Source organism: Arctopsyche grandis, chromosome 13 (assembly GCF_051622035.1).
Source record: "Arctopsyche grandis isolate Sample6627 chromosome 13, ASM5162203v2, whole genome shotgun sequence".
In the NCBI taxonomy this organism is placed as follows: Eukaryota; Metazoa; Arthropoda; class Insecta; order Trichoptera; family Hydropsychidae; genus Arctopsyche; species Arctopsyche grandis.
In genome coordinates, this window is record NC_135367.1 from 9,240,752 (window position 1) to 9,259,952 (window position 19,201).

Consider the following 19,201-nt stretch of genomic DNA (forward strand, 5'->3'; position numbering starts at 1 on the left):
TTGTACGTATTCAACTTTGGTGCGACTGGTTCAGTCGATTTCCACGTTTGGCTTCTCAACCAATGTGTGCACAATGAGAACCAGTTGTAGACGGAAGGTCTCCAGTGTGAACTGGCTAGTTTCCGCTTATATGTCATCATCGACGTCATGTATAGGCATATGAGTCGTAGGTCATAACTGTAAATTTGTATGTTTGTTTACATTCAAAGTTATGATTCACTTTAGTGGTCTTTTCAGGAGATAAACCATAAATCTTGACTCCTATTGGTAGAAGAGCGTTCTAATTAACTTCAAACATTTAGCTGACCAATGGAAGTTACTTATTTACTATCTATGTACCTTCTGCAAACAGCAGTGAATTTAAATATGGCTAGAAGTCAATAATGTACTCGTTCGTGTTGATAGATGGTGTTTAATTGAACCTTCCGAACAATTGTTTGTATTTTTGTGCCGAAGTGAAACTTTGATGAATATTTGTGTATTATTTTAAATGAAAAATGTTGTGTGATTTTTCAATTGTTGATTTCCGCAATTGAAAAAGTCTCACGTTAGTTTAAATTTGTCATGCATGCATATTAATATTATTTAAATGACATGTTGTTTAAATATGTAGTGCTAAAGTTCGATAGATGGCCGTGACTTGCCGTCGGAAAATTGGAAAATTCAAATTTAATTTGTCGATTTGTATATATATGTAAATTGTAGTGTGATTGACTTTTTTAATAATCATTGATCATACGTCATTTTTTTTTTAATTTTTACTTCATTCTATTATTACTAGTTCTCAAATAAAATGTTCAACATAAAGATTATGTTTATGTATGTATGTATATATAGGTATATAAACATCAAATTTTACTTTTTTGTATTATACCTACATATATATAAAATAAATATAAATTCACTGTAATGGGACACTATGTATACATATTTCATACATATGTTGATATATTGATTGATTTATTTAAAATTAATTATTTGAATAATGAACAATAAAATAAAATGATTGCTTCATTATTTGAATCAAATTTTCATTTTAGAGAATATTGTACGGATTATTGCGGTTTTTTTTATTCATTTTATATTTTCAGATTAGAAACATTTGTATATAATTTTCAAATAGAGTATCACAATTTTTGAGCAAAATATTTATATAGGAAATACTATGGATATTTTTATTTTTTAAACGTTTCAATTAATTAAATTGAACGATAATATATATGTAAATATATACGTACATCAGGTATTCAGATAAATTTGAACGTTAACTTTATAATCATCTACTCATTACAGTTTTTCTTTAGCTTTACTTAAAAACAATATAAAATCTTAATAAAACATTGAATAAAATACCAAAGTTGATACAAACGGTAATCGATATTTTCTGTTAGATCCCGTAAACAGTTTAATATATTTTTTAAATATAAAATCAGTCATAATTGTAATTTAATCGTCCAATAATAATTATAATAAATAATAATTGATCGTTGATTATTATAATCTGCATTATCTAGACACGCAAACTTTAACCGTTTGTCAATACCGTTTGACTCGGGTAATTCGTACAAGGTTTCAATTAATAAATTTGTCCTTTCTGATACACATACGCGATATTTGCGAACGATTCTGCTTATAATACGATCGCACGCGAGAGCCGAAAGTCAATATTTTACGTCAGTGAGATATCTTGACGGTAAACACAACGGGTACGAGCAACAAGTTTCACTCGAGTTTACAGTAAATCAAGAAAACGCTAGTCAAACACCGAGTATCTGCAAATGTGTAATAATAATGGGCGAATTTGAATTTCTCGGAAAAAAATTTGCATTAACAATTTATTCCCCAGCGTCATTTTCCGCGAAATCTCTGTTGTTGTTGATATTTAGAATCGTGCTTGCGTAATGTTATTCAAATTTATATTATTTTACGATTTGGATGTGTATAAATAATAGGTGCGGTAAAATCGATCTTCTTTTGAACTCGTTCTATTAATTCGTTGCAACACTGATTCGTGTTCTAACGTCATCATTCAATCGCATCTTAAAGAACTTGGGTTAATTAATTCGAAAAGTGATTGCACATTAACACTGTATCGTCATACAATAGTTATTTATCGTCAATTCTTATGTAATGTTCTATAAAACGTGATGTATATTTTTTTATTTTATTTTTCGATCACGCCAAACTTGAATATATTTAAATGAATCATGAAAGGAATTGATATTGAAATGATCAATTTGATCAAAGGAAATAATGACTTAATGAAATAATGGTTAGCATATCTTGCTATGGTCAGTGTGGTTACGAGTTCGAGTCACACTGGTCGCCGCTGGCCAAACTTTGGTTTGTGACCAGATCGATCGTTTCCTATCAGAGTTTGCCAATTTTTACTAACCTATTCTTAGTTCAGAATCGATTTTGTCGTCTGACGAAGTTTGGGTTCTTATTCGATCGTGTTTTCTGATTTTCATTGAAACAATTCCTGCAAAATTCGCTTTCCCACCACATTTCTCTCGCAAAAACTTGCCGGGTTTCTCTCCATAGATGTCTCTGTGGATGATTATTGTATATAAATTCGTATTGTTGTATAAATATTTTTTAGATCGTATTGTATACGATGTTTTCAATCCACTTTGCAATATTTGACCATATATGTACATATGTCATGTATAATTTCAAATTATGTAATAATTATGTATTGTATATAATTTGGTGTGATCTGTAGTCGCATTGGAGTGATCTGTAATGAGGAATGTACATAGATTGATTGAATAAAATAAAAAAATAAAATATGATCGTTTCAATATTAGTCACTTTCAATTTGTTTTTTAAGTGAATGAAATGTACATTTTTACAATTGGCATGTATGAAAAATTCGCTAAAACGTAACTGGTCATAAAATATATAACATAATTGTAAGATTTAGTAACTGTTGATTTTTAGTACTTATCAATGCGTAACATTGTAAAATTTTATTACAAAATTAGCGCAAAAACATCATCATTGCAACATTAAAATATTGTAATGATACATTATATGAAATTGTTTTCGAATAGATAATATAAATTTTATGAAATTTCAAATGATGCATTTGATGATCTGTCTTAATGGTGTTACTATGAGATTGAAATTGGCTATTATAGGCTTATTTCAGAAACAATGAAATCGCCAAAATATCTGTCGATTTTGGAAATTGATTAGGGCATGCCATAAATACAACTACCAATCGTCATTTTGATATTTTAGATTGATATGTATTTTATTGGAGGTATTATTGTCTACGTTTTGATGATTTTGCAATAATATACCATACATACATATATTATATATGGCATATTATTGCATAGTATTATGGGATAGGATATATGTATAAGTTTTATAGGAAGGAGTACATTTGGACGAATGAATGCGGTTTTTAAGTAAAAAATGCAACTTTCCCTGAAGTAAAAGATCCTCGATAAATGTGTTTTGCCAGTGATAATGTATGGATGTGAAACTTGCTACAAGTTGCTACACAAAGTCGAATGCACTCAAAAAAGTATGGAACGTTGTATGCTTGGCATAACGAGGAAATACAGTAAATCGAATATGTGGGTGAGAATTATGATAAGAGTAGTGTATATAGTGGAAAGAGTGAAGAGATTGAAATAGCAATGGGCGAGCCACGTGGCTAGAAGAATTGACGATAGGTGGTACTACAGTACTAGAATGGTACCCGAGATAATGCAGACGAAATTATAAATATATGTGGGGTGAGATGGATGAGAATTGCGCAAAACAGAGACAAGTAGAAGCGTGTTGGAAAGGCCTTCATCCAGCAGTGCATGGTGAATTATTGTAAATGACGATGATGATGATACGCATAATTGCACATTTATATAATAATATTAAGTTCTAGCCCTAAAATATAACTGTTTGAATAAGAGACGCTTGTTTCTCATCCTTGACTGAAAAGAATAATTTGACGCCCTCAGCAAACAAGATATATATGTATAATACGATGTATTAGATAGGACTCTAGGGAGCTGATAATTAATAATAATGGTATATATAGTAAGGGTTCCAAAGTGGACCCCTGAGTTATACCAACTCTGGTAAAATATGGAGGAGATTCAAAAAAGCCACATTTATTTATTTATTTATTTACATAGATATATACCAGGAAGGCTTGACAGGAAGACCTCAATGCGCCTTCTTGGACAATTAATTACAAACAATGTAGCATTTTATTATTACATAAATCACTGTATTTCGAGAAGCTGAAGAACACGAAATAACAATTAAATAATTAAATAATTAATCCATTGAGACATCTATGGATTTAGATTTGTACATAATTTTTACAAATTGTATATACAATAAATACAGAAGATTTGTGTCAGCAGGAAAGACGATTTTTTGCCATTTTGAGGAACCGTTTCAACAATGATCAGATAAAATTGGAAAACTCTAATAAGAAACTATCGAATTGGAGTCACAAATACCCCCAAATCTAATCAGCAGTATAGCGGATCAAACCCACTGATCAATTGGTGCTAAACATACACGCTACCATTGAGCCATACTGCTATTATATCTTTTAGTAAGGATTATATCTCATGGTACCTGAACTTTGATGGGATTTGGAAGAGCTCGAAACCCGGTGTTGAAGGGCTCGAATTCAAAAACGCCCGAGCAACGCAGAGGAAGTGTGTTTGTCTTTTTAACAATTCCTTTGTTTTCAATATACCTTTTACATACATAAAATAACCAATCGTATTTTGGAAGGGGTCGAAGTCCTTTGAAGGTTTTTTTCACAAATTTCATCGAAGCCCGGAAATTACAATTTATGCCCGGCAACAAATTTTGTAAATAAAAGCTTAAGACGTAATCCGTCTAATATTATTCAATCGCATGAAAATCATAAAATGAATCGTTTCGTAATCATCATTCGTTTAATTGCCGCATTACTGCGCATCTCGCAGTGTCGATTATCGTTAACAGTTTGCATTTCTCACGGCGACAAATCGTCGGGGGAAAAATATTACCATGTCATTAATAAGTACGCAATTAGTATGACTTTTTTACGGGTGTCGGCGAACACTATGCATATTTCAAAAGAGCTTACGACCAATTTTTTCCACCACCATGGTCAAGGTTAAGGTGTATTGTATATAGTATGTATGTATATGTGGGTTCGTAACTCGATTTCGTCCATCGGATAAAGGCATGACCATGAATTTGCTCTGCGTCGTTTACAATAGTTATTTTTACTTTATTTATCCACGGAGTTTGTATTGGAATAATGGCGATGATGATGATGTCTATCGACATAGCACGTTAGTCCGTTAGTGCGAATTTTCCGCACTTTTCTTCCGCATGGCGTCGCTCGTCATCTCGTGTTTCTATGCTAATCGAAATATTATGCATATATCATATTGTCTTATTCCTTATTGTGATGTATGTGTGTATATCGTGAAACGTCATGGAAGTTCACGTGACGACCTTTAAAACAGAACGCATTGTTCTTCGAACGACGACCGTCTTGAATCGTTCCGTGTTATAAAAGTATGTACATACGTCCTACGTGATTATTAAATGTCGTTAAAGGATCTGCTTATGACATTTAAATTGATGATTTATGAATTGATCTGAATATTTAAAACAATAACAGTTTTGTCAAAGTTCTTATGATATTTGAGCTTTTGAAGTTCATCAATACATTAAATCATACGTATATGATATAATATGTACATACATTTGAGCGAAAAACGCAAATTTTGGATTTTCATCGCTGGATCTAGCGGAAAACTTTCATTGCGTCAAGGGAACGTTAAATAATAAAAAACATATTGATTTGAAACAATATCTTATGTCTTCAACCAATCGATTTATCTTCATATAAATTCGGGAAAAGTAGGATTTTTTTAACTTACATACACATATTTATTTTTCAATAAAAGTTTCTATTTTTTTAGTATTTAAAAAAATAAACACTTAATATTCACCTATTGAAGTTTATTTGGGTTGATTATGATAAGTTTTGATTGATTAACGAGAAGTCTTGGGGAAGCGTTTCATAAAATCGTTATTTTTTTCATGTTCTCGTAATTATTTTGAAAATAAAGGTCGTTAAGACCTTCCTTTAGTATGTAAGTTAAATTGAACAAATTTTACAAACTTCATGAAATATTTGAGGCCAAAATGGCCTAGTATAGAGGAAGCGTTTCTTTTAATAAATTCTCATTTTTATAAGCCTTTTATCAACTTACTTTCGATTTTTTCGTCTGACGAAATTTGAGTTCTAATCCACGCTCTTCCGATCGTTTTCAAAATTACATATATACTTAGGTGGCCCAAGCTTTTGAGTAATATATTTAATTACATTTGTTTAAGCCGGGATCATAATTTTGATTGAAATCCTAATCATTGAAATCTTTTTGATTGAAATCCTAATCATGAAATTCCACACATTTTATATATTTATAGTTTATATTGTCGTACATTTGTTATTGAAATAATGTTTAAATTGCCTTTTTATTTAATTTTATATTTTTTTTTTATATTTTAGTACATTAGGTTTTTTATATACATATGTACATACATTTTTTTATATATTGTCTTAATTTTATAAACAAAGCAGAAGAGGCTTATTTTTAAAAAGCTTTTTTTTACTATAATTATTTTATGTTTCCATCATTATTTTGAAAATATGTCTATTGTACATATATAGTTTCAAAATCGTCTATTAATTATAATATTTACGTGACTATTAAGTATATCGCTTTGCTATGCGTCATTCGAGGTGTCCACTCGTCATGATTGCCATTTAACATTGGATTAATTGTTTTTATTCAAAGAACTGCAATTTTTTTATATTATTTGTCTTTTGGCTCATTTCTTTACACGACGTTTTACCTTTATAAAAAATTGCTCGAGTTTCTTGGAAATTTCGTAGATCATTATAAGAGAGGCTAAGTACAGGCATATGTATATTAACTACAATGATCACCTTGGATTTTAATAAAAAATTGTTTTAATTTGCCAAAAGTTTTATATTCCAACGTTTTTTCTTTAAAGTATGGAGATCAAATAATTAAAAAGATATATATTTTGACTCAAATGATAAATTCGAAAATTTTCGGCAACCGATTATGTATTATAATACGATATGTATTCGTTCTGAGAATTATCTGATGTTATTTTATGTACATTAATTTATAAATTATTGCTGAAAAAACTGTTAAAATACAAGGATATTTCACGTGAGAAAGAAAAATCAATCAAATTGATATTAATCTTAAATCGTTACTGATAAAAAAGTGAATTGCAGAAGTAACCTCGGTTCCCTTTAATTCAATCGAGAAAATTATATTTGCATAAAAAATATTCACATACTTTTTATATGAGAATTTTTTTAATTTTATTTTTAATATAGTATACACATGTACATATATACATATATGATTATTCTGAATTCATTTTTATAATATATTATTTGTAGATATTGTATCTTAATTCAATGAACTGTATAAAATGAGCATATAAAAATCCACGATGACCTTTCTGTGTCATAAATTGCATACTTGATTTATATATTATACATATGTACTGCATTTTAATGAGAGGTTTTAATCATTTCCAATGAAAATGTCAAATTTAAATCTATCTCTGAACATCCGGTTATATACAAACTCGAATCGAAATTAATGAGACAAAGTTGAGATTGCAATAATCTTACATCAGGACAACTGCCACTACATCAGACCGGAAAACTTAAGGCGTATTTTCAATTGAATCTTTCGCATTGATTCTATAATTTAATCGACTTTTTTGCAATTCAATAACTTGTTGACACTATATATGTATGAATTTTAATTACAAATACAAATACAATGTTGGGAATTTATGAAGAGATTTGTCGGAAGACAAGACTACGTATGAGACAAAAATTTCATTTAAAGTTCATTGTTTAATAAAAGTTTGTGATTATATTTAATAATATTTTGATTCATTTATATACAGTGATGAACCTAAATAGGATCACCTGACTGGTCGTTTTGTTTGGTAGATAAGTTTCTGAGAAACTTCTATGTACGACTGACTTGTTTGTTGGTTTGCCTGCAGACAAATTTCTACGTTAATGGCCACCTTTATATACGCAATGACACGCAAAAACACACTGACATTTTATAATCCGAATGCAATTTTTTCTCTGTCGTCCATGCGTTCATTTGTGTCACAATAGTGGTACATAATTTGAATTAAATCGAAAGCGTCCGCTAATTGAAACGTTCTATGACGTACATATAATACATACACATACATATTTCCAATTAAGCGATTGTCGAAGCGCACTTCAGACTTTCTCTAAATATCATTGTTTGAGCAATTTCAACCAGAAAATTATATCGGAATTCTCGCAGGTATGCTTCTGTGTATGTAGTATGTCCAGGAAGTGGAGATCGAAAACGGTGACGCAAAAACTGTGCTCGAAACTGTGCCAAGGCGCCCGAAGGCTCTGTTAACTCGACCGGTTAAAAGGACCTCAACCTTCTTGGTTCTTGAACCGGGTGGTTTTCCCGCCAGACAATCTTTCCCAAATAAAGTCATGTACTTCAGGTAGAAATTGGCATTTACGTGCTGGGAGGCCGTTCAATTAAGATAATTTCCCATTGGTGTAATTAGTGCAAGTCGGTGTGATAATTTAGTGACTTGAAGCTTGTAGATTTGCCGGTCTTTATTATATATACATACATATATACACACATATATACTTCTCATTATTGTCCCGTTGAAAAATATATATTATATATATTGTAAGGCTTTATTTCAAAGTCGCCGACACGTAAAGAAGTCTGCTCTTTATATTACATGTACAATGTTATATGCAGGTACAGGGTCAGTCTTTTTCAATTGGTTTGTCCTTCTCTGAGACTGAAAAAAGGGTTTAAATTTAAACTTTTTGTCCTTTGACCAAAGTTGTATGCGGGTGAGCGGATTTATTTATTGATTCAGAACTGTCGCGTTTCGAGGTTTAATCGAGGGATCTATTGCGAAAATAAGTCGCTTTCGTAGATATGTTAATTATTTATTGCTTCTGCACTTATATTATGTATGTATGTACTTCTGTACTTATATTATGTATGTATGTATGTAGGTATTTAAGTCTCATGGTTGAATTGAAATTTAACTGTGAACTGTTCTGACGTTATTTGATTTATGTAAAATTGATTACTGATGATAGATAATTATAATGTATCATTATGTATGTTTGTACGTATTTATACGTGTGTTTGCTCCTTATCTAGGGCATGTATTGAATATACTTATGTACATACATGTACATACAGTCGCGGTTTCGGAAACCGGAACACCATAGAAAAATGTGATTTTGCGTGAAATTTCAGTGATCTTAAATAAAATAAACACCCAAAGTCATTAAAATGGTAGATTATATCATAGTGCTTTATTTTAACGACAATCGTTAAGAAAAGGAACAACAAAAAAAAAGGTAGGGAGAATTTTAGTCCGAGCCGGTTTTTATGACGTTTTTATTAAACGCATTATCCACAGTTGAATGAAATTTTGAATGAAAAATCACAGTTGAGCGTAAAATTTTAATTTTATTAGTCACATGGTATTATTTACAAATTATAAAAATTTAATTAATATTTTGTTGCGGCTCCTTTTGCTTTTATGACAGCTTTTAAACGGCTAGGCATAGAATCTATTAAGTTTCTTAAAATGTCGATGGGGAAGTCTTCATACCATACTTTTTCAATGGTCTCTTTTAATGATTGATGGCTAGACAGATTTTTTTTACTAATCCTATATTTAATAGCCATCCATAAATTTTCAATTGGGCTTAAATCGGGACTATTCCCAGGCCATGTTAATGTATTTACACCCAATTCCTGCAAATAAACCCGAACCTAAAAAAAAGTATCAAAAATATTTCAGTTTTTTGATCGAAATATTATTAATTACATCCAATACCATTAAATAAAATTAACACTCACTAATTTAGCTCGATGATTAGGGGCAGAGTCATTTTGGAATATGACATCATCAGAATTTGAATGATGGTTTTCCATTGATGGGATAAAACTTTCTTCTAGAATTTTTTTATAAGCTATTCCGTTAATGGAACCTTGCAGAAACTGTATTCGACCAATTCCATAATAAGAAAAACATCCCCAAACCATGTAACTTGGGGGATGCTTCACTCTCTTCAGGGTACATTTTTGGTCGAATCTTTCTCCAACTTTTCTTCGAACATACGGAAAACCATCGGAGCTGAAGAGGTTGAATTTCGACTCATCAGAAAATATCACTTGTCGCCAATCCGATGTTGTCCAATTTTCGTGATACTTCGACCACTCTAATTGGTTTTTCATCATTTTCTTCGTAAGTAATGGTTTTTTTGCAAGTTTCCGAGCGTACAGTCCAGCTTCTCTGAGTCGTCTTTTAAGGTTACATCACTAATTTCAATTAAAAATTGATCCGAGATCTCTTTTCTTATCTCTACAGCAGTTTTGAACCGTTTCCGTTAAGTTATTTGTGTTATCAGGCGATCTTGTCTCTCGAATGTGCATATTTTCGGTCCTGTCCCTTTCTTACGAGCATAAGTTCCAGAATCTTTTTTCTTTTTCATTATTCTTGACACAGTAGATACAGAACGTCACATCTGTTGAGAAATTGATCGCAATGAATGTCCAGAGTCTGCTAAAGCCGCGATTTTTATATTCTCCTCCAATGATAGTTGAGTATATTTTTGCATGGTATTTTTATTTTCGACGATTTCGATCCGTAAACCTCGACATCTCACACTAAACTGAACTCAAATCGTAAAAAACTATCATATTTAAAAGACCCGATCGTTAAAAACCACACACCTAAAGGGACAATATTTTTAGTGCCCAAAAATTGTAAAATCACAAGTGTTCCGGTTTCCGAAACCGCGACGGTATGTGCTTATTATATTATGTTTTAAGACGAAAAATCCGTTTAACGTTAAGGGAAAATTATTTTTATAACGTAGTAAAAAATAATTATGTGGCATCGAATAGCGGAATCGGCCATTTGCTTATGTTAAAACATAATAACGTAATTTTTGCATTGAATATTTTTCTGGAACAAAATTGGCAATTAATACGTATCATATGTATGTACATATGTATTTTATACAGATGTACCTATGCGAATATTAGTTAAAAAAAATATTTGTACTTTCATTAGCTTTTGTTATGGCTTTAAATATTGTAAAAATAAAGCATATTAAAGTATGAAAGTCATTAAGTACTTGGTTTTAGAAAAATCATTTTGTATTATGTATAATTTTGTGCCTTCAATATTATATTTAAATATAATTGATACTCTTATTGATATTATGTAATATAAAATATGTAGATAATTACAATAGTTGTCTATTATAGAAAGGTATTTAAATTTATTCAAAATAATAACAATGCATAGGCACATTTCCATATCGATTTATTCTAATAATCATAACTTCATGAATGGCAATAAGCGATTTATACCAAGATGTCACATATATTATATTATTATCCATATTTACAAGCAATAAATCATTATGATTTATATGCATTACCTATCATAATGAAAGTTTAAGAAGTCAAACTAAAGTTTGAATTCAAGGCTACACGAGTACAAGTTATACGAGTTTGTTATGAAATTTTATACGATTTTTGAATATCTGATAAAGTAATTTTAAACGGTGTTTATGTATGTAAATCAGGAAAACTAATAAAAGTAAATAAAACTAAAAATAGCGTTGATTGGTTTTGAATTAATCGATGTCGTTTATACGAATGCTTAATATCACCGGTAATTATTATTCAAAATCAATTATTGAATAAACGTGGGATTCCGTGCGTCATAATTTTATATTATATTACACAATCATGTAACGGACATTTATAATGAAGAGTTTTAATATTTTTTCACAGTGTGAACACTGAACGTAAAACGAGGAAATAATATAATTTTCGCTATAAGTCCGTCAAATTGTCAAATACACACAACGAGCGTATAATGACCGTTTTCCTGTTGATAAATAGAAAATAACCTGGCGGTCTTACGAGCGTGACATTGAAAAATGGCACATATCGGAAGCTGCGCGTCTTTTTGCGCTGCATTCATTCGTATCGTTTAACCAAATCGGTTAATATGCAACGCGTAACTGGTAACCGACTAACTATTATAGTACCGATTGAAACAATGGACGGAAAACCGACAATGAAAAAGGAACAAAAGTGAGACGATTCACTTCTCAAGGCTTCTCAAGTACACGGCACGTTGAAAATTTCGACTTCTCACGGTTATATGTGTAATGTCAAACGTAGAAGTTCAAGGTCAAACCCTCAAAAAACTAAAAAGTAAATAAATAAACAAAAAAAATTGCAAAAGACGTTCAACCAGTTTAGTGTGTACACAACCACTCCAAATTGTAAGCGATTTTTCGTTGATTTTTTTTCGATGGGAAAATACACAATTTTTTTAAGACTCTGGAGTTTGATGACTCTTTGGGATATTACGTCGTCGCTGCAGTATAAAAATGTCCTTGGTTCAGTTCTGAAAATCGATAAATTTCGGTCGTGATTGACAACTTCCGATAGTTGCGTTATTGGAAATGAAACCACACGTTTTTGTCACCGAATTTGACCATCACGCTATAGAAACTTCCAATATATGTAGTTCATAATACGCTTGTACATTTATACAAACATTAGAAGTTTGCATGATTGTTATATTTATTTGGTTCGCTGTATTATTATTTGATAGGTGTGTGATGATTGCAGTGATACATACATAAATAAATGGTACATATGTATATGTTCATACGACGGTTGGCGCAATTTTGAATACAATCGTATTTTATTTTTTCGATAGGAAAGCTCTGTGATTTAATGACAGTTTTATTCATTTAATTTTTTATGTGTTATTTGAGGATTGATATACTGACAATAGGGGCATGTTGATTATTTAATAATATAGGTGGGAGCGTTTTCGGAATGGATTATGCATACAATTTCAGATCGTCAAACCTCTCAAGGTCAGTTTCGTTGGTAAACTATGTACCTGTGATGCATATTTCTGCAAATATGTAGATTTTAAGGAAAATAAACACTAATATTATACATTAGAAATGTGCGTTGTAGTTTTGCTCAATATCTGTTTCGGTTGATATAATACTAAAATTGAATTCATCATAAATATGTGAGTTCAAATATCAAAATATCAAATATTGTTTGTGATGTTACGGTATTGGAGTTAGTAAATATAATTGTAGTTGTTGATAGTTTTCTTTTAATTTGTTTGTATGTATTTTATTAGACAATGGAGAACAATGAAAAATTTGGAAAATGAGATAATATTGAATGCATATATCCAAATTAATTGATAAATCACACTTGGTAACAATCAAAATAAATAGTTATCAGAAATATGAGCAAGAACTACAAATGTCAAAAAAGTATGCATATGTTTCAGCATACATATTTATATTAAAAATATGACTTATATTTGAATTTATGTTTACATATAGGAGGTAGAAAATTTGTTTGTCAACCATAATTTAATTATAATATTATAAATATAATTCTAAGTCGTTACAAATTTAAAATCCTTAAAACTTTATTGAATGCATGACATTTGGATGGGTTGGTGCAAACGATCGAAAAGCGCCAGACAGATTGAACCACAGATAACTAGATGGCTGCTTTAAACGCAATTCTCGACTTCACGAATGAAAAATTGCACATCAGATGACGAGTAACCTTTCGATGTGCACATATGCAATTATTAAAATGGTAATTATTAAAATTGAGTTGGATCTTTCTGGCGAGTTTTTAATAATTTAATAAGGAAAAATTCGGAACTAAAGTATCAGAAGCTCAGACCGTATACAGGGTAGGTATGTCGGAACTTCGGGTAGATTTCGCTCAGTGTAAGTGCGAGCAGTGCGCACGCATAAGGTACACGTGTCATTAATCTGTGGTTCAGTCTGTCTGGCGCTTCTCGATCGTTTGCACCGCATCGCATTTGGATACTATTCCTATACTAAAGTAAAGCCAGGCATTTTTTATTTCAGCTAGTGAAATTAATTTATTTATTTAAGAATTGGGAAATGCAGCATAGCCGATGGGCTCAAGGCATTTGTTAATACATAAAGTTATACATAATTTATTGTGTGGTCAGTTATCTCCTTAAATGATTAGTATTATCTATTAAAATCACAAAATATGTTTGTTGTTATTTTAAAGAATTAAATCATTATAAAAAATTCGACATACATGATTCGATTTGCTCAAAATTTAAGGCCATTTCATTTAGACGCAATTTGAAAAATCATAATATTTGCACGTTTAGTTAGCGGTGCGAAACTGCTTTTATTATAATGAAACTAGTGATAAAGCAAATAAATAGCTATCTGTGCTTTACAGTGAAGTAATTCTTATAAATAAGTATATACAAAGTGTGTTGAATTTTAAAATATCACTTATCATACATACATACATACTTATTCAGTGAGAAAATTTTTAAACATTACGACAAATACATTTAAAACATTACTCAATCCAATTTACACGAACGCTTCCAATTTTGAAACGTACAGAGTACTTTATAAAAACGAGATTTCAAAAATTGCACAAACAACCACTATTGTCGAGGATTCGACGGTTATGCAACACCTGTCTGTCTGTCTGCCCACAATGCATATTATACGGCAAATACGTAAGCTTAGCATATTTCAGAACAAACTTGACACAGAAAATGCGACACGCACCTACCGATCCGTTGTACAATAATTTCGATAATTTCTGCATATATGTACGTATGTATGTAGGTACATATATTCGTATTTCAATTTGCATACACTACATGCAAGCTTGACCTCTCTGGCAATCGTTACCCTCTTGCAATTGGACATTTTTCGCTCACTTTTGTTTGGCGAAAATTTTAGTGGGCACTCGTCGCGGCGTGAAAATTCAATTAAACTGACTCGCATTTTTCCCCTTCTGCTTGTCGAGATAATTATCAACTTTGCGGTGAGGTGTCAAAAGAATCGAACGCGATAATTTCAATGGGATCTTATTGATTGTATGTATGTATTTTTTGCGTCGTAGAATGCCTCTTAGTATTGAAAATGGATACTGTTTCGATATGCACTAATGTATATGTAATTATTATTACCCTCTTTGTGCCTCATTAAGAATATATTATACACATATGTATAAAATGAATGTCACTTTGGGTCAAGCAATGAAAAAATCAGTCAAAATCTCGAGTTTGAATTTTCGCATGATCACTTAACTACATATATTTTTACTACGTACATACATAAATAAAGTAAAAACTATAGAGATTTCTTTGAGACAAATCGACCAAAAAGTCTCTTGTCTGTCACAGCAGTTTTCAGAGGGCGATAATATCGGTTAATATCCGATTGAACTTTTTTTTTAATAGTATTCTCTGAGTACATACATGGAACTTCCACTTTGTATATTAAGACATTTTTTGTTCAATTAAAGGTGCTCATGAACGAAATTGAATGATTCATCTCTCGATATTTCTTTGGTAGCGTTTTTATTTACAATAAATGTCAAAGTTAGATGTTCTACAAGAAAATGTGTGCTAAAAAATCATTATGTAAATGCTCTTTAATTATTATAATTTTTATTAAGCATTTAAAATATTCACGTATGTTTAAAACCTTCTGCTATCGTATTGTATCAATAGGTTTATACAAAGTTGGATTTGAATTGATTTTGGTTTTAGCAACTGTATTAAAATACATCAATCTATTGGTAAGACAATTTTTTGTGTTCTGTTCGTACACTTCGCGCAAAGCGAAGCTTATGGTTAGCATCACATGCAAATAACGATATATTTTAAAAGACAAGGAAAGCAATTTAAAATAACAGTTTTCGTATTAATTTCTATAACGCCTTTCCTCTTCAGCAATATACAGAAAAAGATATTGACGATTTCGTCAATAAATAACATTATGGGGGATATCATTGAAAATTTGGATTACAAATGAACAAAGTGATTAGTTTTGAATCCAAATAAAACAAGCATCGAACAGGATATAAAAAGCGTAAATATTTATCCAAAAATCTGCAGGTAAAATTCATAGCTAATGTCAATATTTTTGACAAGCATTCCAATATTTGTGTGACGTAAATTATCTCTCAATACACACACACACACACACACATATTGTAGTTTGGGTATCTTTTTTTTATTATTATTACCATTTATGTAAATCAAATCGTGCAAGTGTTTCTCTAACACTCGAATGTTTTGAAACGTATGCAAAATAATTTTTCTTTGTATTTAAAAATATTCTTTTTTTATTGCTTTCAGGTGAGCGAAAACATGACAGTACAGAATGCACTTACCGGGTGATTACGAGAAAATCAAACACTTTCCTATCCTCAAGGTGTATTACATACGTATACGTGCAATATATGCTCGAGGTATGAATTTGTATCACGTAAATATTTATAACAGTCATTCAATAATTACACACACCACATATGTATGTAGATACGATCTTTGAGTGGTAAATGGATATATTCTATCGAAATGTTTACGGAAACTGCGACTTCCATACCGGTAAGATTTGCGTTGTTTCAAATGAAGCCTGTAAAAAGTGAACCAATAATCAAAACACACATACATATGAAGATATTATAATTCATATACATTGTATTTATAATACCAGAGGTCAACGGTAACACGTATTTGGATCTATAGTTGACCTTCCTCGTGACTATATGTATGTATATCATAATTGATCATGATACTCATCATCATAGCACGCCGAGCGCATGTTGTGTTTGCAATTTTTAATTGTAATAATGTCATTTTTTCATTTTAACGGTTTCTTATCGGCGGCTAAACTGATTGATAAGGTTATCGGTTTACATGACGTTTAAATGGAAACGGAAAACTAGGCTTTGAAGGTGGAAAACTTCAGTCATTCCGAGCATACGTATGTATGTATATTAATTAGTGTGTCAGAAAAAAAGTCAAGATTGTTTACTTTTTAAATGTTGAATGATCACAATAATTACGATACGGTGGAACCTTAGCTTTTGTATTCAAAGATATAAAAGTCTAAAGTTCATTCTAGTTTCCATATATGTACATATGTACATACATACGTGTATTTTGTATTAAATTAGTGTGTTATCCGTTGATATTTCAACTTTTTTTTGGATATTGATTCAAAAGTTCGACGTTTTGACAAAAAATAAATTGTTCAATTCGAGTTTTTATAATTGGAAAATCTGATTGTATACGAATGATCTTAGATCAAAATATACTAATCAAATTTTCTTTGAATAAATATTCGTTGTATCAAGTTCGACTATCCTTTATTGTGACTTTCTGATTTGGCATATCAAATGTAAACTTGTTTTATGTTTTTCATTGACTTTTCTAACTTCAAGTCATTCCATAGACATAAATAGTAATGGTATTAAACAAATACGTAGTAATTATGTACGTGGTAATAAATAAAATACCAACTTAAAGCGCAGACACAGTGAATTGTACGGCACGCCATGTCTAGGTAGAATCCAGCTGGCTTAACCTCATGTCATTGTTAATTCGTACGATCTTATTATTTCGACAAATTTATTAACATTTCTTCCAATATGGGAATCACCTTTATCGATCACTGTCAAAACTATGTCAATACAAGGATAAAATATCACCTAAAAGACACTAGGTGGTGAATTTTGTGCTGGATAGCCATAGTATAAATCAGGCGTGCTAGTGTATTTTTCCTACTTTGTGTGTCTGCGCCCTTATTTGACTTAAAGTGCTTCTAATTTGAAATCGAATATCTGTCAGTATAATTGTATATGAAATTTCATATGAATACATATTGTATATGAAAATATCAATGGTTTTCTTTTGACGAAGTTTTTTCGGTTCAATTTTCCAGCGTGTAAAGTCAAATAGAAAAATTATTTTTAATTTAACATCGATACTTGGTCTAACACATTAAATGTCCATATACATGTCTACATAATTATGGATGTGTTTGTGTGTGCGCGTGATTAGTATAGACTGGAGGCTCCACCTCCGCTCGGTCAGCTGCAGCCGGAAAAACCTGCCAGTAGAGCCGCGACGCCGAGAAAAGTCAACGGTTTTCCACGCGCTCCACACTCAATAACGTAACAAACATCACCCATTGAATAACAACATAAATATCATGAAAATATCACCATAAAATGTGTGAAGTTTCGTTCGATTTATAACAACGTGTCAGTGCCACTTAAAATAACCGTATAAAAATTCTATTAAGGTATACATTTTATCAATGATGTTGAATTTTCTTTTTCGTTGGAAATTTACTCTATCCATGTGTGAAATATCTTTTTATCTTTAATACTTCGATTGATTTTTTTTTTGGCGATTTTACAAAACCGAATGAATTTGTTAATCTGTGTCGTTTGACAGATTAATTTGTACGTTCTGAAAATGTACATATATAAAGTGAAAAATTCATAACGAATCGATTAATTTTAGTCCGCGTGCATTACTCAATCGCTCGCAATCGTACATACGAAGCTACTGATATCAATGTCATTATGCTATTTTCGACGTTTCGCCTAAAATTTTGATGCTTTTTTAATCCAACGCGAATAATAATAAACAATAATAAACATAATAATAATAAACAATTTATGTTGATAAAAAAACCAAAACATGACCGGTCGCGCTATGGCGGCAATTATTATCCACTTTCCGAAGAATATTATAAATAATTCAAAAATCGTCGTTCACGGATGAAATTCGCACGAAATTTATCTTAGTTATATAATCATTTGGAAGATTTGCTGATTGTATCATACAAACGAGTCGAATTTTTAACGATGATTACTTCAAATATATCACAAATACTTGTATATTTATGAGCCATCGAACATATATTGACAGTAAAAATATTTACATACAAACAAACACATTGTTAACGATCGTGATAAGAAAATACAGTTTTTTTAGTTATTGAAACGATGAAATATAAAATAATTCGTTCGTTTTGTGTATGTGTTCGAAAATTACTACTTGATGGGTGCGTTAATTTTCCAAATGTGATTTCCCAACGCTTGTTAATTGATCTATGATTATTAGTTTTGATTTAAGCTTACATACATGACATTGACTAAGTGCACTT

The 19,201-nt window shown here is 30.8% G+C and overlaps 1 protein-coding gene across 10 annotated transcripts in view; it reads left to right on the forward strand.

Annotated features, from left to right (window-relative positions):
* LOC143921391 (uncharacterized) overlaps window positions 1-19,201 on the forward strand; it is a 182,139-nt gene that overhangs the window by 37,087 nt on the left and 125,851 nt on the right. For 2 of the 10 annotated variants that reach the window (XM_077444665.1, XM_077444668.1), the window contains one exon: window positions 16,375-16,487. The exons of 3 other annotated variants lie outside the window; for them this stretch is intronic. In XM_077444665.1, coding sequence (XP_077300791.1) covers window positions 16,400-16,487 — 88 coding nt within the window. In that variant the 5' untranslated portion in view covers window positions 16,375-16,399. Of the gene's footprint in view, window positions 1-16,374; window positions 16,488-18,114; window positions 18,329-19,201 lie in introns of those variants that run through there. 5 more of the 10 variants (XM_077444666.1, XM_077444672.1, XM_077444670.1 and 2 more) reach the window with 4 other exon arrangements.